At 35.8% G+C, this 24,689-nt stretch overlaps 1 protein-coding gene across 2 annotated transcripts; it reads right to left on the reverse strand.

The window, feature by feature from the left end:
* Nucleotides 1–4,725: 4,725 nt before the first annotated feature.
* nol11 (nucleolar protein 11) lies at nt 4,726–20,366 on the reverse strand. Of its 2 annotated transcripts, none has more exons than XM_043242589.1 (18): nt 20,205–20,366; nt 19,871–19,984; nt 19,719–19,775; nt 14,956–15,104; nt 13,313–13,367; nt 13,074–13,215; nt 12,765–12,968; nt 12,177–12,253; nt 10,863–10,986; nt 10,672–10,769; nt 9,653–9,706; nt 8,735–8,922; nt 8,495–8,620; nt 6,183–6,413; nt 6,016–6,094; nt 5,740–5,832; nt 5,550–5,657; nt 4,726–5,462 (listed from the first exon to the last, which is right to left on the reverse strand). In XM_043242589.1, exons 1-18 carry the CDS (start codon nt 20,346–20,348, stop codon nt 5,349–5,351), a joined length of 2,157 nt encoding a protein of 718 aa, XP_043098524.1. In that variant the 5' UTR covers nt 20,349–20,366; the 3' UTR covers nt 4,726–5,348. The 2 variants fall into 2 exon arrangements, with proteins under 2 accessions (XP_043098524.1, XP_043098523.1); XM_043242588.1 differs by having other exon boundaries at nt 10,672–10,772.
* Nucleotides 20,367–24,689: the final 4,323 nt, after the last annotated feature.

Genomic DNA, 24,689 nt, shown 5'->3' on the forward strand with positions numbered 1-24,689 from the left:
AGCCATTTTCCCAGTTACACCAAACAAGAATGTTGATAGAATTAACTATGTGCATTATAATGTTATGAGACTGACCATTCTTACAAGAGACGCAGTAGAAGGACTGTCAGAGCAGTTAGCACCCACTTTATTGATGGCAGTGCAAAATAGGATGGCCCTTGATATGCTGTTAGCTGAAAAGGGAGGAGTTTGTTCGATGTTTGGAGATTTTTGCTGCACATACATACCCAACAACACTGCACCAGATGGTTCAGTGACTAGAGCACTAGAGGGGTTGAGAACATTGTCAACGGAGATGAAAGAACACTCAGGGATTAATAATCCATTGGATGATGTGTTCACGAAATGGTTTGGTACCTGGAAGAGTATGTTTATTTCTTTGTTTTCCTCAATTGCAGTATTTTTGGGAATAGTAATTACTTGTGGATGTTGTTGTGTACCATGTATCAGATCTTTGTGTAACAGATTGTGACTGCACTTGTGAAAAAAGACAGCCCTCCACCATACAGCATGCCATTGCTGTTACCTGAGGGAGAGATGGTGAATTGGAGTCAGAAAAAGAAAAAGAGAACGAGGTGTGACCTCTTACGAGGTCAAGAGAGGGATTTGTGGGATATTTTCTATCCTTTGTGAATACTTATTAATGAGGTTTTATTTTTTATATTTTTATACAAATGTTTTGCATTAATTCAGTTTATTATGAGCATTATAATCAGCATTTAAATACAAAGTAGCAAATATATCTTTTAAGTAGTATGGTATTTGTGCAAGCAATATATTCTCCAAAAGTATGTTAGTTTAACAGGAAACTGTCAGCTAACGTCCCTGGCGTGCAGAGGAGTGATAAGCAAGCTGCATGCTTGGGAGTTGAGAGGGTCAGGGGTCATGTATGTCTCTCTTCAGGTTCTATAGGTCACAGATGGAATGAGGAGGTCAGCTTTCCTGAAAAGAGGATACAACACCGATGGGCAATGGAGTCAGATAACTCGATGGGGTGTGAACTGAAGAGAGACAACGATAAATATTGAGAACTGCTGGAGCGTGGGCGCACTTTTTGTGAGAATGAATCTGATGTTTGTATCATATGCATCTTTCGAATAAATGATTTGGAATATAAATTTATGTCGCCTCTTCGATAAAAGAATGCGCATGGACTGCAGAAAATAATTAGTCCAACACTTTCAGGTGAGTTTAGTCCCTAGAATCACACAAATATCACATACAACTGTTTTAGACACTTTCTTACATGTAACTGACTGACATGTTTCTGTTGAATATTTACTTTACATAAATGTTTTACAGTCTTCAAAAAAGTATTTAAGTTAACAGTCTTCAATAAGTATGCATAATTACAATAGTGATGCTTTACTTCGCAAGTTGTGAGCGGAGCATGTGAACTATAGCCGGAGAGCGGAACAGGTTTTTACCAGGCCGAAGTGATCGCTCTGTCTCGCTCCGGTTCCGCTCCAATACCACTTACACCACGAGTCTAGAGCATGCACAAATCTACCCAGAATTCACCTTTGCCTTCAACAATTAACAAAACTGTTAGCCTATGAAAATGTTCGTTAAGAAGGAAGGAGAGATGGAGTTCGTGAAATAGGCAAACCGACAAATACGATGTCAGTAATTAAGGATTCGTATTTTAATCTTAAAAAAACACGATACGGAAACAAAACCATGTTCTGCGCGAGCATAGGGAGGCCACAGCAAAACGTGAGCATTTTGAATATGATAGCAATAGGAAATATTGGGTAATAATACAATTTTTAATAAATAAAACTATGACTACGCGACTGTTAACTGATCAAGGCAACCACACTGCCTGCGGAATACGTGCCTATCTATCTAAACACCCACGTGAGCGGCAAGCGGAAATTCTCACCGCTCACATTCCCTGTTCGCAAGCACCACTAAGTATGCAAGAATTATTAAAACTGTTCACACATCATCTCTGGTATTGTACCTCCAACATTTAAATTTGCTATTATTATTCCAACACTTAAGAAACCATGGGCTGATCCATCTGATAATGTTTGTCCGATTATGAACAATTTTAAGTTGGTTTTCATTCCCACCATAACCATACTTGTCCTTCTTGACTTGTCTGCTGCCCCACATACTGAAATACTCGGCATGTTGGCTTCTATTGGGATTACTGGCACTCCTCTGGTTTTAGGTCATGTCTTTCTAGACGCAAAGACACTCAACGTATTCAAAAATCACAGCTGGTGTCACCTAGGGTTCTGTTTTGGAGCCAATTCTCTTATTTATTTACTACCTCTTGGTTACATTTTGAGGAAACACGGTGTTCATGTACATTTATGCAGAGGACACCCAACTTCACCTGTCTGCCAAAGACACTGTTTCTTTTTCTCCAGCTCTCAAAACGGAGGCTCTGCTTTTTTTGCACTAGATCTGTTTTGTCTAAATGTTATTGCTTTTACTTGTACATTAAAAGCAATAACATTTACTCCTCACAGGTTAAAAGTTTGGGTGTCATCACGGATAGCACACTATCCTTTAAAACTCAAATTAATATCACATGGACTGCTTACTTCCATTTGCGTAATATTAACACTTTTCATCCCCTTTTCTCAACCAATAATATGGCAGTTCTAGTTGTTCACACACTAGTTAATGCACATATAGACTTAGATGTATAAACATTTGTCCATCTCAGCTTTAGTTGGTTTAAAATTCTGCAGCTCTTGTTCCAATACACCTTCTACTGAGCACATTTCTCCAGTTCTGCAGTTGTACTTCCAGTAAAGTACGGAGTTGAATTCAAGATCTTGAACTTACATACATTATTCAACTTCATGTGCTTTAAGATCATTTTCAATTTTTCTTGCAGTACCTACTTTGGGTTTCTGACTCTTTAGTTATGCTGCCTCTCACCTATGGAATTACCTTCCCAACAGTGATTACCTGTGTCACAATCAGTGATTTCGTTGTAAAACATTTTAACACATTAAAAAGACTTTTTAACACATTAAAAAGTACTTTTTACCTGTGTGTATTGAGGGTTGTTGTCTAATGCTGCGTTTTTTTTTTAAACATTTTTTATCATTGTCTGCTTATGAGGTGACATTTGGTGTTTTGAAAGGCACCATTAAATAAATTGCATTATTATTATTATTATACATATATCCATAAAGATATTCTCTAACTGTTCTGCACATTCCTTCAGCACACAACATGGAATATATGGACCAGCAGCCTTCCGTGGCTTGATGTTCATAAACATTTTGTCTGATGTCAGCTGGAATGCCTGGTTGGAGAAAGGGAGTGCGATTGAAAGAAAAAGTTATCTGATAGGGAAGGGTCATTGTCAGTCACTTGTATAGTAGGCTTGTAGACTGTTGCAATCCAAAATCCATGCCGTATACACCATCCGTCACATCATTGTATCAATTAGAGGAATATAGAGGGCCTGTGTTGGGATTTATTAACAAATATTTCAATCACTGGATGTTGCTGCCTCCTTGAAAAATGCTTAATAATGTAAATTCAAGGCAGAACTGTAAAGATGGAATTACCTCATGGCCTAACTTTAACATGCTTGACTACATGTCTCACTTCTGTAGGCATGTTTCAACAAAAAGTCAGATGATCTGAGCTGCTAATGTGAGGTATAAGGGTTGCAATGCATGCACTCAAATGAATAGTTCACCCAAAAATTATAATTCTGTCATCATTTACTCACACAGTCATTCCAAACCCGTATGAATTTCTTTGTACTGAACACAAAGATATTTAGAAAAAAGTTTGTAACCAGGCTGTTTTGGGTCACCATTGATTGCCATAGTATTTTTTTCCCTATTGTGCAAGTCAGTGGTGACCAAAACAGCCTTTTCAAAATATCTTCCTTTTGTGTTCAGCAGAAAGAAATTCATACAGGTTTGGAACTACTTGAGGGTGAATAAATGACAACTTTCATTGTTGGGTGAATGTGTATATGCACGATCCAGCATACTATTTCCTCTTGTTGCACATGTAACATACTGGTAAAAATTAGGTAAAACAGACTTAAGGTTAGTCTTGTTAGTGCAACCGTTTCTAACCCCACGCTGTAACAATCTCCACAAGCTAAACATTTGCCAACAGGATTGAAGGAACAGCCGGCTTGCTGGTGTTTGCCCTTAGCATGGTGCTAACACTGAGGTGGCTAAAAGCAAATCCAGGGAGGTATCTGTTGTTCCAACAAAACATTCTAATGTCTAACGGAAAGTTGCAGTTTTAAACATTTCCACCCATTTGCTTTTACAGGGCAGGGACAAAACTGTTTGTAAAACTGAAAAACTTTCACTAGTGTCGACAGAGGCTGCCACAAACAATTGGTAGCACCGCCATGTTAATCACACACAGTGTGCCTTTTTTCTTAAATTTAGTTTGAATACATAATATACGGAACAGTTTTAATGCAGTATTGATTCATGTTGCTAAAGATGGTTGCTAAGGATGTTTCTTAGTGATACACCGAACCATTGGGTGAAATGGTCATAGTTCCATTCCTCAATACAGCATAGTATTCACTATACAGCATGGCTAACCATTTTATCAACATTCATTTTATAATGGTTTTACAGCATTTGTAAAAAAAAATAAAACAACCCTAGGAAATATGAGTATATGGGGAGAAAAATTAAAGATTCTTAGTGCATTGCAGGGAACTACTCATGGTTTAATCACAAAGGAAACCTAGCGATTTGACCACATATGCATGGTTTGTGTTGTCTTATTTCATTTATTCCCAGCAGAATATAAACAAAACATGGGGGGGCAAGTAAAAATGCAATCGGCTAAAAAGAGATACTATATATAGTTAAGTCGTGTCACATTATTAAACTAAATGTTATTCCCCTGACTTTTGAAAATGAATGAATTTACAGCCTCTTCTGTCAAAATGATGTATAAAGATTTGTAGCACAATCTTACAATTTGAAATTATTTGTTGCAATCTTCTTGAATGGAACTCTGAAACTTTAAGTGTGTCTCATTATTTAACACGGGCTTGTTATGAAAAAGGTGGATTCAACATGTGAACACTGCTTGATTAAATCTGGTGAAGACAATATTCTATGGTGTGCAGGAGCAATTTGACATCTACTTCCAGTTCAATAGCTTCCTTCGCATGAATATCAGCTCATTCATACAGACATTAAAACACATTTTGCATGATATTCTGCAAAGCAATTTAAAATTTTGTGTGTGTGGTTGAGGGATGATTTAAAAAAGCAGAAACATTTTCTTGGTTTGTTTTAAGAGAGAATACATTTTAAACCAAGTCAAACCAGACAGAAAACAGCAACAGCAGCATTTTATAAAAACAATCTGGAAGTAATCTAAAAGAGCTCAATTACTTGTATGGCGTACATGCCAAAATCTTCAGACCGTTTGGAATTTTTAATAACTTGAAGACTTCCCTCAATTTTCCCCAGTTCAGCATATAGTTTTACCTGAGAAGGGTTGCAAGAAATGGTTTATTGCAATCTTACACAGCTTAAAAAAAATATTTTCCATCAGCAATAAGGATCATGCCCTACCTGTGACCTCACAAATTTGTGAAGATCAGAGACCAACCCTTTGGCCTCTGGTGCCACAGCCAAGACAGTGAAATGAGCATCTAGTAGTAAGCAAACCCAATCTATGATCTTTAAAAAAAATAAAACAACAATATGTAAACCTTTGACAGAAAAAAACAATTATTTAATAATTTTCAGTTTGGGGACAAACCTGAGAAATACTTGGGGTCCGTAACGCTCTGATTTGTTCGTGGGCATCATAACAATATTTAAAATAAAGGAATCTTAGATACTGTAAAAAGATCTGAAGAGAGAAAAAGAGTGAAATAAGACAAACAGGTCAAAAGATTAAATTCTTCCCATTAGGCCTGTAACAAACAAAGTTAGTAAGGCAACTACCTCTGTACCACAATTTGAGGGAACAAATAATAGGGCACTGTATATCCATCACAGGCTAGATGTATTGTTTTGTCAAACAGATACTCACTATGACCTGTGGAACCGCGAGATCTTTTAGATGTGGCAGCAGTGGTCTGTCACTGTATGCTGTCTGCAGAACCTCATTTCTATAATTCAAGTTAAAGAAAAGATACTACCAGAACACAAAGGTTTTTTTTCTTTCATTTTTTATGAAACAGCAAGAGAAAAGGATACAGAAGGGCACCCTTGTGTAAGCCCACAGGACAACTCATATCCAGTGATAAGGTATCTCTTTGCAGCTTTTTGCTGGGGATATGGGAAACACCACTCTCCAGTCCACTAGAGCCGAAGCCATTCAGCTGCCCCTCCTCCTCATCTGATCGACTTTGTGTCTGAGTCAGCTCTTTCATGAACATGACACTGTCTGTGTCAAGATTCACAGTCTCTATTTCAGAGTCTGAAGTACTATAGTGTAAAAAAAAAAAAAAAAAAAAAAAGATATTAATTTTTTTAAATTGCACAATAAAACACCAAAAATGCTAAGTGTTTTAGATTTACCGTTTTTTTTAGGTTAATGTTGGTATAATTTTCACCTAGACAAAATTGTATTGTAAAAGTTGCATGACATGTTAAATGTTTAAATGTATATGCCTGTGAGATTGTCAATACACAATATCATCATGTAGTGGCTGGGAGCAAGAGACTCACTGTACTTGTCACACATCACATACTTGTCACAATGTATTTTAAGGTAGCCTAAGTTCACATTTTTGGAGTAAAGTTAAATTAAAACAATACATAAGTCTGCACCCCATGATGAGCTCTGTTTTTAGAGTTGTTTTTTTTTTTTTATCTTTTTTGAAAATGAGCTGTAAAGGAAAACTACATGCTAGTGACAATGCAGTTTCACCATGTTTATTCATAGCTTCTAAAGAAAATGTCTCGTAGCACTCTTGACAATTTGTAAATGTCACACCCTGCAGTTAAATTTCGTTGTGGGCTTATTTTTAGTTTGTTTTTAAAACATTACTTATGAGGAGGAGCCGCCTCCTACTCCTACTCCTACTCCTACTATTATAAATGCAAAAACTAACCTACGTACCTAATTTAACGTTTGCTAACGGTCACAGAAGGCAGTTAATTCAGCACACAGAGACTAGATATCACACGCAAGTCCTTTACACAATCTGACATGGCTGTGTTTAAAATTGACCAGACAAACCAGCACTTAATTTCCAGTTCAGAGGAGAACTGGCCTCCAACTGTGCCTGGTTTCCTGGTTACAAATGCTTTCCCATTCTGTCACGAATGGGGATTTGGTTCCTAGCTGCTGTTGCCTCTGGCTTGCTTAGTTAGGAACACAATTTCTAGCAATTGTCAGTGATTTAATTACAGTCTCTGGTGCATTTAATAAAAATTAAATGTTTAATCTTATCATTGTAGTCACCTGGCAGTTCTCTTCCAATCTGCTGACAGCAATAAACGAGTGATTCAGTGGGCTTTATAACATTTAATTGTCAGGAAATCTTTAAAAAAAAATGTAATTCAATATACTGACCTGAAAATCAAAACTAGCCTTTAACCTACCGACATTTAAGCAGCAACAAATCTTGCAACAAAATTAATCAAAAATCCTATTTTTCAAAATTTTGACAAAGATATCATCTAAGAAAAGACTAATTTCTAAATTTAAGTTTAAGAGGGGGTGAACACATTTATACTGTGCACTGTACATTACGTATGTGATATTTTCACAAAAGCCATTGAAGCTTTGGCAAGGTATGTTTTATCACAAGACTTCTATACACGCACACAAAGAGTAAACAAGTGTTTCAATATTACAAAGCAAAAGATTAAGAGAAAAAGATTAAAAAAAAAATAAATAAATAAAACAGGTTAAAAAGAATAGGTAACCCTTTAAGATAAGGTCCCATTTGTTTAATATTAAACATGTATTATTAACATGTAATATTAATATTAAGCATGTTAAAAGGAATAGTTCACCCAAAACTGAAAAGTATGCCATAATATTTGATAGCTATAAAATTATAATTATAATTAACTGGCTGACAATTTATTCTCAAAATAATGACCACTGTCCACCCAAATTACCAAGTTTGGAAGAATCAGGATAAATATTTTAAAAACTGTTCATCTGAAAGAAGAAAGTCATATACACCCAGGATGGCTTCGGGTGAGTAAAATATGGTGTATAGTGCAAAAAAACTTAGGAGAAAGCAGGCTCAGTCTAGAAAGGCCAGGTCTTCCGAGAAATATGATTTTACAATACAGCAAGAATGGACACATGTGCCAAATGCATGATCCTGCATGTCACTAATCATCTTTACCTTGATTACAACAGTCTTCCTTAAAACTTGTATGGGCATAGCCTAAAGTTTTAGAGCAGCTGTTAAATAAATTAGCCTTAACTGTCATGAATATTGAATTTTTTGGTAAAATCATTCCCCTATAAGCTGTGATCAAGCAGTATTTTGGCTCAGTTAAACGATCTTAAATGTTGTTCAGTAGGTGAGCACAAACCTTACCTGAGAATAGTTTTGACATAAGCGCAGATGACTGCTTCAGGAATGTCAGAAAATATTTGTAAAGCAATCTGACAGAGACGGAAATCTTTCTTCTCCATGGCCAGTGAAAGCAGTTCAGGGCACACACTACATTCCCCCCCAAAAAAATTATTATTATTATTAATAATAATAATAATAAACAAATACAAAACCAAGACTCTCTTTAGATGGGAGACAGGGGCTTAAGATGTGAGTTCATACCTGTAGCAGAGGAACCGTGTCTCTAGCAGCTGTAGAAATACACGCTGAGGGTAGAAGTTGGCATCTGTCTGAGATCTTGACACTAGCTCTAATGCCACCCTGCCTACTGCCAGCTGGAGGTCAGCCTGGGGAGTCCGACGAATAAACTCACCCACCTCTACTTGTATATCCTCTTGCACTGCACTAGTCTAGGAAAAAGCAAACAGCATGATCACAAACTAAGGAAAACAATATATGTGCAAAGGTTCTTGAAAACACATACACAAAATTAACAAAAAATTAAAGTGAAAAAAATGCAGAGAATTGCAGTATCCTTAAAAAAATGGCTGTTTAGTAAAATTTTAAAAAGCTGCATGTCGGGTAGGATTTACACTAAGCATTTCAGAAATAAAACCAACAGAAGATAGATGTGCAGGTTAAAGTGGATCAAAAAAAGTTATTCAAAGTTGTTTAAGACAAGAACACATACTGGTTTTAGGACAACTTTGATCAAAGGTTTTGATCCACTTCAAATCTTGACTACTGTATGCTACCATGGGCATGCTGAAGGGAAGCATGAGTACTGCCTGACAAACTTACCAATAAACTGCAATGTGTGTAATGTAAAATACTTAAAGACTGTCTCTAAGTGTGAGATGCTCTGATAAATCAAATGTTTGCTACACCAGATATTGACTGTTACTTTTGATTTTAATGAGAGCATCTCATGATGCTTTGTAGAATCTGCTCTGGCTGTCAACATTTGCTCTGAAGAAAGTGTGACTTGAGAGATCCCTGAAGGGTGGGTGTGACCCTCTCCCATTACATGCAGTCAAAACTAGCCTGCTATTGCTAGCCTTCAACCCTTATATTGAATTAATAAATCAAGCTTTATACAAAAAAAAAAAAAAAAAAAAAAAGACTGAGGTAGCCTTATACCTTAATATGTTCTAGGAGCTGATCCACTGTCAGTGCAGACTTGACATCTGCATGCTGCAAAAAGCAAAAAAAAAAAACTGAAGTGACAATTTTAAATAGTTTGAACTATTTCTTTGGTTTTCATCAAGCTGGCGTGGCATTCAGCACATAGAGACTAGATAATCACACACAAGTCCTTTACACAATCTGACATGGCTGTGTTTAAAATTGAACTGGAAAATAAGTGCTGGTTTGTCGGGTCAGAAGAGAACTGGCCTCCAACTGTGCCTGGTTTCCTGGTTACAAATGCTGGTTAAAAAAAAAAGTGTTAAATTACAAACTAGAAAATACTAATTTTCACAATTTCGGACCTAAATAAAATGGTGTTTAAGCAAGGGTACCAGCAGAGTTCATTTCTATTCAGACGAAAATATTCAACCCAATAAAATAATTTGAGAAAAAATGAGCTCTGACATAAAAGGGTTTTCATTTGAATGCACAAAAACACATACTTGAATCATAAACCGATCATGCACTAACTGAATTGTACAACATTTTACATTTAGCAATTTTTTTTTGTATTTGTCCCAAATACAGTATATTTGTATACATAACCAATGTTATCCAAGCACTACATTTGGATTTCCCATTTCAAAATCCCAAAAGGTTTTTCCAATTATACAAGCTCTCCAATTTGATTCTATGAAACTTTATTTGTAGGGGTGGCAATATTTAGGCAGCTCACAAATCAAGTGTAAATTTGAGTACTGCACTCACAAATGCTTGGAAAGCCTAAATGAAACAAATGTGTAGTGCACCGTTTATTCAATAAAGTATAAGCCTTTTGAAATGCTGTGTGTCGGTCTGTTTTGATAGTAATAATTGATATTGTGCTTCTTATATTAAAAGGCAATAATATTGGGATTATTTTGTTTTTGCACATTTTGCTATTGTTTGATTAACTCACTCTCTCCCTCTCTCTCTCCCCCATGGTTTCACATTTACCACTATGGAAGACGCTTTTATCCAAAGTGACTTACATTTCTGGTTGACATTCTGCTTTTGATTTCTGTTATCTGTGTGACGTCACGATAAGTCTGGGCGGTCCAGGAAGACACAAAACTGCATGATTTGAATTCTGCTGAATACAAGCCAAAGTCATTTGATAGGTTTTTCTTCATTTCACATATGACACTATAGCAAAGTATAAAACAGATAGAAAGGTGTTTACCACTGTGACTTGTCTGCTTCAGTTTCCCCAGGGCAGCTGCAAGAGATGACTTCTGGCACTCAAAAGGAATTATTGACAGCATTTTCCCATGAGGGATGTACAGCTTCCCAGAATAACACCACAACTGTATTCAGGAGAAATTATGTTTTTGTCTAAATACAGAATTAAACTTCAATATTTTCAGGAATGGATATATTATATACATATATTAGTGCTGTCAATGGATAAAAAAAAAAAAAAAAAAAACATTTAAATCGCGGATTTTTTCTGAAATTGTGATTCAACTTAAAATGTACAAATAACAAAGACAATATAATTTTAATATATGTTTAAATACATAGGGCCGTCATGGTGAAGGAATTTCCCTTACAGTAATTTTGAATAGCTTAATAGTATTACAGCGCTTATTTTATATAAATAAAAAAAGGTCATATTCAGAAACCAATGCAATCGCATGCGATCAGTCAATCTCTCTCTCTCTCATTCACTGTCTGTTTAGGCTTTGGAAATCTACTTAACCTTTGTACAAATCAACATGTTCCATTGCTAATATTCAGTAGCCTATACATGCACAAAGTGTAAAATAAGAAGTGTGAAACCTTACAAAAATAAAATAAAATACAAATACCAGAGTTGCCACAGTTGTTGTGTTTGTTATGCTTGACAATAGTGCGTTATTGCAAAATTGCAGTTATTCATTCAACATTATTGTAATTGAGAGCTATACATTGACAAAAAAAAAAAACTATAGATGGACACCTTAAAGCTATAAAAGTTGATTTCCTGTTTTTTTTTTGACTAAAAGATATCACAGTAGCTCTTAATTGTTTAAGAGTGCACTGCAGAAATGTGAGGCAGAACTGACATTTTCTCTCAACCTTTTTTTTTTTTTTTTTTTTTTTTTTAACCTTTACTGACACACCAACTAATGACCAAATAAGTTTAATTGAGTATGTCACAAAAGTTGAACTGCTCCAGGGCAGTTTTGAAAACCTTTTAAGAGACATCTTCCTAAATCTGACTTGTATTTAACATACTACATGATTAGAAAAAATGTTCAAAAAAAACTTAGGAAAAAGTGCATAAACTCTGTTATTATAGTAATTCTGAAATGCATGAGCAAAGTCTGTCATCTAAGTATTTCTGTATAACAGTCATACAAAACTGCATTCCCAAACAGCAGTATCCGCCTTCATAAAGCCTGTTAAACGAGGATACATCATGCAGTGACTTGACCTTTTTTTTCATTCTTGTGGCAAAGCATTTTGACAGCACTAATATAGATCATGTATTTATAAAATTAGTAAAACAAACCTGACTATAGGTCTTTCCTGCCATTTCTTTACAAGCCTGGAGAGTTTGAAAACGTGTGTTCCAGATGCAAAGGTAATCTATGGATGACAACATTGCACCAGTCAGATACAGAATGATAAAAGAGGGAAAGGGGCAGGGCAGAAAAAAGTTAATAAAAAAAAAAAGTGACAATATCATAAGAATGTGAAAAGCAGGGGTGAACAAGAGTTTTTTGTAAGACTTACATTGTGCTAGCTCACATTTATTCATGTGTCATTGATTCATATAGCATTTCATAAGCGATAACTAATGGGGAAGTGAAGAAGTGTGCAGATATAAAGACATGCAAGGCTTCCTATTTGTACTGTATGGAAATATCTGCTTAGTATGTTACTTATCTTTGGCAACCTGACAACCTATCAATCTATGATACATCATGAAGTGACTGCAAAGACATTTTTATTCTTTTGTGGCAATGCAAGGTGCCCTAGTCGATAATGACAGCTTGCATACTGTTACAACAATAATCAAGATATATTTTGTCTGCAACAATGCTGCACAACTCCTAGGGATGAGAATGGATTATTTATTTTGAAGAGCAAGAATTACCTTTACAAGCTCCAGCAGATGGGTGGGGGAATCCAACCACAGCTACATGTGCATCATCAAGCACAACAACAGCACCAGACATCAGTTTTTCTTCCCCAAGAGGAAGACAAAGACATAGGGAGCGAGATAGAGCCAGGACACCTTCAGCTCCTGTGGATAAACTTCTGAGTGGCAAGACACTCTCATAGACACTGCCATTCAAATCTGAAATAGAGTAATTGGGTAGTAGTACAAAATATCTGGGTCAGTTGTTAAATTAATAATAAAAAAAAAAAAAAAAAAAAAAAAAAAAAAAAAAAAGAGACTTACACAAATACAACAAGTGTATGTTACTACCCCTGCATGTGGCAGAGAAGCTAATAGGTGCAGGGAGACCAGGTTCGGTCTCAAATCTGTGTTTCACAAGAGTGTTGGGGTTAAATCTCTGAACATATAGGTAGTGCTCTCCTCTCTATATACAAAAAAAAATAGTGGTGATTTAATGTTTCATTCATTATTGCACTGATAGTACAAATATCCACCAAGATTAAGAGTACAGATAAAAAAACCTGTTCTGTGCTGAACAAAACAAGCAGGTGCTCTGCCTTAATGATGGTGCTCCACCTGTGAAAGGGAATAAACAACAATATTAAAATTAAATCGAAACAGGTCCTGGCACATGAGAACTGAACGTCAAGTAGTGAGCTAATACAGGATTTAAAATTGCTAAAATACAAAATTTTTGGGGGTATTTTTAGAAGTACAAATTTTGAGAAAATAAGCCTCTCTTGCCTTAATTTGCTTGTATCGACAGGCAGAAATGATTAAGAAGTTTAAAATCATAGAAAAAGAAAAAGACATTGCATACAATTAAGAGACAAACTATGTTTATGTCCAATTTCAAACAGTAAGCAACAGGTGCCTGGAAAATCTGTTTTATACTCATTTACTGATGAATCTGCAGTAATACTGCTGCTGCTCTGGCACTCGCTGCACAGAACACACGCAACACTGTGGAGGATCAGAACACTTCCTCGGCAGTACTGGCATTTCTGTAGTTTCCATACTGAACCATAGCTAATGTTACGTCCAGAGCCATAAGGTTCTGTTGTAGTTCGAGTTTTTTTTTCTCTCTCCCCACCTGAAGCTGACGAGTAGAAGAAAGGGAGAGGAGAAGAAGGAGACGAGGAGAAGAAAGGGAGTACTTAAGCTACAGCTATCTTCAAACTAGTGGCTGGGTGATGTGTGGCAGTTGAGGACTCGCCCATAGAAGCCTTGCTGCTAGTGCTTTTGGTGTACATTTCTCACAAATGTTGAGATTAAGTGTAAAATATTGTTTTGTCTCACTGAACATTTCTGTGTTTGAGACCTTGTGAAGAGAAGTCAGTGTTATCTTTAGTTATCCCTTATAGATTGAGTCCATCCATCTCTTTTGTTTGTTTTGGGTTAAGTAGGAAGGTGAGTGCCATTTTTGTTTGCATTACACTTTCTCCAGGTTATGTTAGTTTAGGGAGTTTCTTTTCTTTGCATTTTAATTAGATGGATTAAAAGTTAGTTTTCTTGTGTTTGTTATTTTGGCCTTGCCTGCTTCTGAAGTTAAGACACCTTTTTGTTTTGTCATTTCTTTCATTGTTGCCATTTTGTTTAGAATTATATAAATAAAAACTTCTCATCCTGTTACGTCCTGGGCATAGCTGTGAGTTATTGTAGCCTTTCTTTTCCAGGATTTCCTCAGCCGCCACACAGTGTCCGTCTCACCACTAACCGCTTATTTTCTTTTGCGGCCTTGCCTAGACCTTCTTAGCCCGTAACACTAAGGTTTATTAAAAAAGCCGCTAGGTTTTCCAGTATGTATATTCTTTGAAAGTTGTTAAATCTAGTTCTGAAGTGGTGCTTGTATGTGAAAGAAGCAGGAGCTGATGGTAGGAGCAGGGGATATTTGAGACCAAGTTCTTTTTCCTACTATTTCAATTTCAGAACTTTGACACTTAGTAATACATACAGCCGTTTTCCCCAGTGAAGAAATATTCAAAATTTATGAGTTTTGTGCCTGCTGTTCACAGCCCTATCAGAACAAACCTATTTATAAGCTATGAATCACCAACTAAAAACCCCAACCAGCAGGTTTTCAGAGCTCTAATAATAATAATAATCAAAAAAAAAAAAAAAAAAAAAAAAAAAGGATGGTAGTTAGAGGTATGTGATCTCTGACCTGATAATCTCATCCTCTGCCAAAACATGCTCTATAGGCTGTTGTGGAGAAGCAAGAAGTAAGTCCAGGGACCGGACAGCCCCACAACAAAACAGCACCACTAGCTCAGAGTCAGGAGTTGACAGCACTCTGAGAACTTCAGCCGAAACCTAAAGAGAGTAGAGAAAGAAAAAAAAAAAAAAATTATAAATTATATACATCTTAGAAAAACGTCAAATGTTACAATTGGTATTAACATCAGTTTCAGACTATTTGAAATGGTACAATTGGAATATGTTTTTTAAAGTTAACATTTCAACATTAAGTTGTTCAAAAAAAAAAAGCAAGGATTTTGCAGTCTAAACGGCATTTGCCTGATCAAAAAAGCTCTTTCCTAGAGAAACCAAATAACAGGGTCTAAGGCAGACCAAAATAACTCAACGAGAAGTCACTAAATTTGGCCAATGAGAAAAAAAAACAAACAAAAAAAACTGTGTTGAGGTCTCCCAAATAATTTATTACTACAAAGCTTACTTCAATGATTTCTTTAGCAGAAACTATCAGCAATATTACAAGCACAATTAAGCAGCCTACAACATAACCTTATAGGCTATATAAATGACAGTAACTGCAGTATTCAGGTACAAAAAAATGATACTAAATGGTAAAGTTTTAAATACTTTAAGTTTATAGGTTTTCAGTTTTTACTAGTTAGAAGTTTAAAGTTTAATTATAAAGTTTAAAACTTTTAAAAACACCACCATTTATCAAAAAAAAAAAAAAAAAAAAAAAAAGACAAGTGTGTGGATAGGCATTTTTATGGTGTGGATAGGCAGATGCTAGGGTACTCGGGGTAGTTGCTATGCAGTTGACAGGGTACTTGTGGTGGTCAGTGACCAACGTTGCAGGACGAGTTTGCTCCGAAATTTGTACAGAAGAATAACTAGAAAGTACATTTCCTGAAGAAAACGTAAGCAGTGCTTGTAGTGGCAAAACTCTGCACTCTTTCACTCTTTGATGGTTGAACTTCACAGTTAATCTGCAAAACCATGTGTGCCGAACTGTGGAGACTGGTCCGTACGGATCATCTACGATCTGCTGCACCCCTATTATTTATATAACTTAAGACAACTTCATTCCAATATCAAAAATCTAATTTTTGTGCCAGTGTAAAAGCCCTAGTGTTGTTTTAAAACCAAACTCTGGGTTGCTTATCACCTAACCTTATGGCGCCTTCAGACTACCTGGTACTTAAACACCATTTGAGTGAGTACACTAAATATCTGATTTCTTTTTTTCTCTAAAAGATGGCCAAATATTACTATTGGCCACAGTAATCTGTAAGACACCTGTAAGCAGACTAAATGTCACATTTCCATGTTAATTTGGAAAATGGGTTTAAACCTTTTTATAATCTGTTGCACTCACACTAGCATGATCGCTCCATATTTCATTTAGCCATACCTGGCTCAGATGGAAGAGGTGGGCCAGAGTGCGATTCAGCTGGGCTGGGGCAAGGTCTGCAAGTGTGATGCTAATCAGACCCGAGTGCAGAACCTCTGATATGTGCAGTGTGGTTTCTCAGTGGCAAAAATGATAGATCTGTTAAGCAATATATTGTGAGAGGGCGGAATGTCACTGCATCCAGTCACTCCATGCCACTGCACTGATCAGTACTCTCATTAGTTACTAATGACCTGCTTCTATCATGGGATTGTGGTTTTATCCCGTTATTAGAGCTATTAGACCTTAGCGCAGCATTCGATACTATCGATCACAACATTCTCTTGGATAGACTAGAAAACTATGTTGGCATTAGAGGAAGCGCCTTAACATGGTTTAAATCATATCTATCTGACCACTATGTTTGTAGCACTAAATGAGGTGGTATCATATCGCTCAAAAGTGAAATATGGAGTTCCTCAAGGCTCAGTGCTAGGACCGTTACTTTTCAACCTGTACATGTTACCTCTGGGAGATATTATCAGGAGACATGGTGTTAGCTTTCACTGCTATGCTGATGATACACACCAAACTGAGAATATAAAAAATATTCAATATAAAAATAGTCGATATAAAAAACTGGATGAGTAACTTAATGCTAAATTCTGAAAAAACGGAGGTGCTGATAATTGGACCTAAAATTCCCACATATAATAATCCAGAACACAGTCTAACACTTGATGGCTGCTCTGTTAATTCTTCATCATCAGTTAGGAACCTAGGTGTACTGTTTGACAGCAGTCTTTCCTTTGAAAACCATGTTTCTAGCATCTGTAAAACTGTGTTTTTCCATCTTAAAAATATATCTAAATTACGACCTATGCTTTCAACCTCTAATGCAGAATTATTATTTCATGCGTTTATGACCTCGATTATTGTAATGCTTTATTGGGTGGTTGTTGTGCACGCTTGATAAACAAACTTCAGCTAGTCCAAAATGCAGCAGCTAGAGTCCTTACTAGAACTAGGAAGTATGATCATATTAGCCCGGTTCTGTCAACACTGCACTGGCCCCTATCAAACATCGGATAAATTTTAAAATCTTATTAATTACCTTATAAAGCCCTGAATGGTTCAAATCTGTTAAAGGATTTTTAGGCTGCATTACTTAGATTTGCTGGAACCGGGAACACTACTCCTAAAATACGACGTACTTTTGACATCGTAAAAAGAATGGCATCTACGGTAATATTAGTCCTGTCTCTTTCTCAATCTGTTTTCACAGTTTGTATCCAGACTAGATGGTGGATCAAATTCAAATTTTATTTGTCACATACACATACATACATGGTATGTATGTATGTATCAGCACCCAGATATTATGTTCATCAGAGACCAGAACACCTAGATGCGCTCTGTGGACAGATCACCAGATCCTGACGCACACACACACACACACTAAGTCATTTACACTATCTGACACAGCTGTGTTTAAAATTGAACTGGAAGTTAAGTGCTGGGCGTCCGGTCAGAGGAGAACTGACCCCAACTGAGTCTGGTTTCTCCCAAGGTTTTTTTTTCTCCATTCTGTATGGATTGGGTTTTGTTTCCTTGGCGCTGTCTCCTCTGGCTTGCTTTGTTGGGGACACTTAACTTCTAGTGATTATCGTTGAAATGATTACAGAGACCGTCTCTGCATTTAATAACAAATTGGTCACTCTCGTCATTATATTCTTCTACCTTATACTGTACAGTGCTTTGATGCAACGTGTGTTGTTAAAAGCGCTACATAATGATTGATTGATTGATTGAACAAGGCTTTTCGTGAAAAAAATCACAAATCAACTGTCTCTCAAAGGCAGCATAACTGAAGTTTTGTTTACTACACACATACTGAATTATGTGACGCTCAGTGTTTACAGAATCTGCCATCTCACTAAATGAGGACATAGATTTAAGCTTGCCAAAAATAGTTAAAACTCATTTAATTAAAAGATGAATTAAATGTTTTATACCTTAATTTGCACTGCACTGTAAAATTAAAAGAAATTACTGCCAAGATTAAGATACTGTCATATAGGCCAAGATTAGGTTGACAAATTTAGACATTTCATGCTATTTGTGTTATAGTTTTGTTAAAATAGTTGTGGTGGTCTTAAACAATAGAGACATACACTGCAACCAACACCAGTTTTTGTCAGACCCGGGTTAGTCTTAATTTTGACATTTTTACACCCGACATGCATATCTGTTCAAAATATTGGTTATCAGTATTGGCCCTGAAAAACACCTTGGTTAACCTCTTGTTTCTAGTGAGCCAATGATTCAGTTACCAGTTTACTTGCTTGATTCCTGAAGGAATCAGCCATTCAAACTAATCAATTCAATGACTCAGTGATAAAATCAGTAACCTGCTGGAAATCTCATTTCTAGCGTATCTTCTCAGTTAACTCATTTAATATTTTTATATGAAAATAAGTTACATTTAAAATATTAATCCCAGCATGAATTTATTAATTTAATTGCACTCATGCCATCTCTGAGGCTCGAATTTAAAAGTCCTACAAATACACATACATGCCACTTGTGTTCCGTTTTACCCTATACATATTCATTTTATTAAGTTTGATTGGTAACTTTTTCTTGTTCTATTTTTTACTTTTACAAAAAGTAAAAAGTTACAAAAAAAGCCATTACAAGAGGTAAAACAATTCCCCTATACATCACTTTAAGTCAAATATCACATTATAATGGAAAGGATAATTTTGATTAAACATTAGAAAAAAGTAATTAGTCCACATCTTAGAAAACAGACACATTCCTTAGTTCAAAGGCAGAGAAATCTACTCAAAATAATTAAACATGAAGTGACAGATATTAGTTGAATTGTTAATGTCAGTTTGAAGGAGATGGGTTTTGTATTCAATTTTTTTTAATTTTTTTATTTATTATTTTTTTTTTTTTAAGTTGAATGGAAACTGGAATACGAGAAGTACACTGATTCTGAAGTTTTTACAGTTCCTAATGTTAATTTTGAGGAGAAAATGGCACATTTTGTTAATCCACAGAAAAACCACAGATTAATTTAGCCCTGATGTGTCAAAATTTGTTACCTATGATTTCAATTTAGTATCAATACCGAAGTATATGGTATAGCATTAAATGTGGTTGTAAAAAATAATTATAAAAAAATGCGACCAAATACATGCGCTATTACATTTGTGTTGTGGGATCTGTAGTATTAAGGGTTTTTTTCCTCAGCAATATGAGAAATATGCTCGAAGTTCAAGTGCAGCAAACATTCAACAAATTCAAACCTTATGAAATGTTACTTTACTTACTGTCGCTTTAAAAGCCTTTTCCAAGTTGACATCATCTTCTTTCCAAACTCTGACGACCTAATGTTACAACAAAAAAGTCTTGCCTAAATGAAGTTCTTAACATGTGAAGTTTAATCAGTCTTACGGGGAACAGCATATGTCTGTTGCCTTACCTTGTCATCTGTAACGACCACATATTCCTGGGACTGCGTATTAAACACTGCGGGGCAAGAGATTATCTGTCCCTGTTTCACTGACCAACTGCCCGTAGGCCTCTGATCAGACACCTAGTCATGAGAAAACTGGTTAAACAGTAATAAAAACAACAAATAACGAATTTCGTACAAAATAACATGTTCAGAACGGATTAATAGCATAAAATGCTGCTGAAAAAATTTATGGAGTGTCACCGCGTGATTTAGAAGTTTGGTTTAATGTTACACGCTGTAGCACGGCGTGCAACAGTTTCTCCTTAGAAAGATAGCATTTATATCTAGCTCATGTTACCTTATAAACGGTAATGAATCTCGAAGAGTCAGTGACGATAACATGGTCAATATCTCTACCCTGTTCAACTCCCAGAATCCCTGTATTAGAATTTTGCACTGTTCCAACTCTACACAACGTGTATCCTTCATACAACGCTGCCATGTTTCTCTGATTTCTTCTATCGCGAGACTCGTCAAACCAAAACGAGAGCTTTACACAATCTTTGCAAGACCGCCTCACTGTGGTTTGGAGTTCATAATGACGTTGACCGCTTGTCAACATACCGGTTGGCAAAGCTTCTTTTTTTTCCAGTAGCCATTCAACATTTCATGGGCCGCATTTTTAACTGAGAAATTACGTTTAACATGATTCAAGCTGAATATGGTATGCTAAAGTTTACCTTAGTGAGATTTACAACCATAAGTAGAAATTACCACTGAAATGTATAACACTATAAAAAGCTCTGATGAAATGGTGTACAGCAGTAAAGACTAATAATCTAAAAACTAATCTTTCACAGTACAGTAATTTTTTTGTTGTAATGTTTGTTAGCTCGAGTTCATTTTAAAATTCATAATCACTTTTACACTGTAATAAATATTTTAATTGCCTAAGAATTTATCAATGGGGGTTTGAGTTAACTAATGTTAAATGATGAAGCCCTAATGTAAAGTGTGCCATAATAAAGAATAAAAATTGAATTTAAAGAATAAAAAAAAGTCTATTGGAACAAAATATTAAAGTAATTGGTGCTGTGATGAACTTCACTGCAAATGCAAAAATCTGAATTTATTTTTAAAATCGAAAACACAGCAGTTCAGATAAAAGCTAGTGCCAGCTGGAGAGTAGGAAGGATCTGCTATCGAATAACGTGGACTCAACCAGTCACATGACAACTACTTTGATAATGGTGGCAATTGTTCTAGTGGATAAGTTTGGAAATTAGTTATCTGAGTAATGAGTAAATGTTGCGTTTAAGTTAGATTTTTTTTTGTTATCTGAGTGAACAATAGTGTAACTTTGCCTTTCTATAAAAATATTGCATTCATTGCATGAATTCACGACAAGGACGAGATGCCATTAGCAAAAGTGCCAGCGCATTTGAGAAGTGTTTTGGGTCACCATTAACTTCAGGGTTTTTTTTTCCTACTTTTGGAAGATTGATTACAAATGCTTTTTAAAATATCTATTGTGTTCAGCAGAACAAAGAAATTCATACAGGTTTGGAACCACTTGAGGGTGAGTAAATGATTACAGAATTTTCATTTTGTTGGATTATGATCATTTCTGTTGGATTATGATGTTTTTGAGATGGAATAAACACAGTTTTACAGATGCTAGAAACATGGTTTTCAAATGAAAGAATGCTATCAAAGAACACACCTAGGTTCCTAACTGATGAAGAAGAATGAACAGAGCAGTCCTCAATTGTTAGACAATGTTCTAGCTTAATACATGTGGGGGTTTTAGGTCTGATGATAATTATTTATTTATTTGGGTTTTTTTTAATTTCTCAATTTGGTGTTTCACCAGACCATGAAGAAATGTAGAGCAGATTTCTCCCAGAGGTAATTTCATTTCATTTCAACATTTCAAAACTTTATTTGTCCCCAAGGGGCAATTTTAAGACATATTGAGCAGCACTATAGAATACATTTTAAATACAAATAAATACACAATACAGTTTATGAATTAATTACAAACAAAATTACATTTTAGAGTTTAAAAGCAAAATAGATTTGGGAACAAAAGTAGCCCTCCTTCTCTGAGTTCTACAAACAGGACAACGTAATCGCCGCCCAGATGGAAGCCATTCAAATACTGGATGGAGAATATGTGAGGGATCCTTAATGATCTTATTTGCTATCTAACAGGCAGGCCAATTATTCTAGAGCACACCGTAACAACACTCTGCAGCTGATTTCTGTTCTGTACACTAATAGAAGAAAACCAACAAGACAAAGAAAAAGTGACAATGCTCTCTATAAAAGAATAGTAAAAAGTCAGCATAATGTCTTTACAGACTCCAAATGAGCCAAGTTTCCTAAGGAGATACTGACGTTGATGGCACCTCCTAAGAATGTCCTCTGTATTGGTTGAAAATTTCAGTTGATTATCAAAAATAGTGCCCAAATACTTGTATTCCTCGACTAACTCCACAGGCATACCATGAATGAAAGTGGTGACTGCTGCAGCAATTTCCCTCTGCTTGTTAGAAAAATTCACCACCATCTCTTTAGTTTTGCTTACATTTAGTTCTAGGTGTGAGCTGTCACACCACTCTACAAACTCCTGTAGAACGGGTCCATGATTTTGTGAGGAATCTGACAACAAAGACAGAAGAACTGTATCATCAGCATACTTGATCAAATAGCTGTTAGGTAGAGTTGATCTGCAGTCATCAGTGTACAGGATATAAAGCAGGGGTGAAAGCACACATCCCTGGGGGGAGCCCGTGGAGGTATAGCGAAGTTCAGAGAAAACATTATTGATCAAAACTTTCTGAGACCTATTGGTCAAAAAATCGATTATCCACATGATTAACTGGTCATCTAGATGAAAACGAGAGGAAAGTTTATTGGCCAAAACATGAGGCTGCAAAGTATTAAATGCTGAAGAAAAATCTGCAAACAGAAGTCTGACTGAAGTTCCAGAATGCTCCAGATGTTTATGAATAGCATCTATAATGAATGTTTTTGCATCACCAACTCCTCTGCCTGCACGATATGCAAACTGAAGTGGATCTCTCAAAGAGTCAGTTGCTCTGATAATATGATTTTTTAAAATCCTCTCCATAGCTTTCATCACCAGAGATGTCAGAGCCACAGGTCTTAAGTCATTCAATACTGTGATCTTATTTTTCTTAGGGATGGGAATAACTGTGGAATGTTTCCATAATTGAGGTACAATGCAGCTATCCATTGAGTTCTGAAACAGAATACGAAAAACATCCCCGAGCTGCTGAGCACAATACCTCAGGACACGTCCACTGATATTATCTGGGCCAGATGAACTCCTCTCTTTAGTTCCTCTAAAAGCTCTCAGAGGTAAGATGTGAAAAGTAATGCCAACATAGTTTTCTAGTCTATTCAAGAGAATGTTGTAGATCATAGTGTCGAACGCAGCCCTAGGAACCAATAGCACTTATAAAGAGATTAAAAACGGGTAATTTGCAACTCTAATGAGAGCAGTCTCAGTACTTTGGTACAGTCTATTTCCTGACTGGAAATCCCCACAGATAACCTTTTTCACTAAGAAGGAATATAGCTGTGAGGATACTACTTTTTCCAGTATCTTTGACAGAAATGGGAGATTCTGTCAAAGAAACTAAGTAGACATACAGAAACAAAGCCCATTATTGTGGTTAAATGTACTCTAATTTTTTAATGATTTAACAACAGTTTAAAACAAGACATGGTTTGTACTATTGATTATTGAGGTCCATATCCATTAGTCTCTTATGCCAAACTTATATGAAACGTTACCTTTAGGTTAGCCAGGGAAGTTTTCTTAATGTAAATAGAATGTTCCCTGTAGGTTAGGTGAACATTCTGGGAACCAAAAATTGTTAGCTGGGTATTAACTTAACTTGTGGAAATGTGATTTGTTGTGTCCACAAGATCTTTTGTCGAGGTAACATAATCCTTATGTTGTGGCCTCAAGAACATCAATTTCTCATAACCACTTCTTATGTCTTATGTTATGTTCTTTTTTTCATTTTTCTGCGTAAACAAACCTGTGATCATAGCAATCCGGGATTATCAGAGATTTATTCATTATTTTATTTTCAATTAGTAAATTATTCTATTAATTGTTATAGAAATTACATTATGTTTTTATTGTTTTAATAGAAATTATTATATCCGTTGGCTACCGGACTGTAAAAGTAACCATGACAATAAATAAAACAACTCAACACATGAAACAAAGCTTTATTCAAACATAGTGTTCTGACAATCATGTATTTACAGGCAGTAAACCCACATCTACTGCATCTCAACACAGCTGAGCCAGTTTTGCAGCTGACCACTGTGTCCACCTTCACCTCTCTCTGCTGCAGTCAGACTGAGTATGATCATGGATGAGAAAGGCACATCATTGTCATTGATTAAGTGCACAGAGAGCATGGAGAACATGTGTGGGAAAATCTGTCTCCTGCTCTGTCTCCAAACATGTGTGCTGCTCTCCATGAGTATGACTACCTGTGTTTTAGACCCTTTCATCATTTTAGTTTATAAGAAAGATTATATCAGTTAAACATATAAACGTAGTAATTATTTACTTACTTTCACATTGTTTGAACCAGCAGTTAATGCAAAACTTAAGGTGCATCTGTTTGGCAAACAGTCTCAACAAAGCTTTTGAGGGACCATTGTGCAGCAGAGTTTATTTTTTACTCTAATATGTGTGTGTATGTGTGTAATTGATTATTGATTATTATAGTAATTTCTTGAAACCTTTAAAATAGTATGGTTTTATTTACATTAGCAGTGTTGACAACAG

Source organism: Puntigrus tetrazona, chromosome 6, assembly GCF_018831695.1.
Source record: "Puntigrus tetrazona isolate hp1 chromosome 6, ASM1883169v1, whole genome shotgun sequence".
In the NCBI taxonomy this organism is placed as follows: Eukaryota; Metazoa; Chordata; class Actinopteri; order Cypriniformes; family Cyprinidae; genus Puntigrus; species Puntigrus tetrazona.

Excerpts from the sequence above, each read along its gene's own strand:
- nol11 (XM_043242588.1), bottom strand. The coding sequence starts at position 20,348 with ATGGCAGCGTTGTATGAAGGATACACGTTGTGTAGAGTTGGAACAGTG. Across the intron at positions 15,105-19,718 it reads AAAAGGCTTTTAAAGCGACA|GTTTCGGCTGAAGTTCTCAG; the intron begins GTAAGTAAAGTA and ends TACTCTCTTTAG. Across the intron at positions 13,216-13,312 it reads TTTTGTTCAGCACAGAACAG|AGAGGAGAGCACTACCTATA; the intron begins GTTTTTTTATCT and ends TTTTGTATATAG.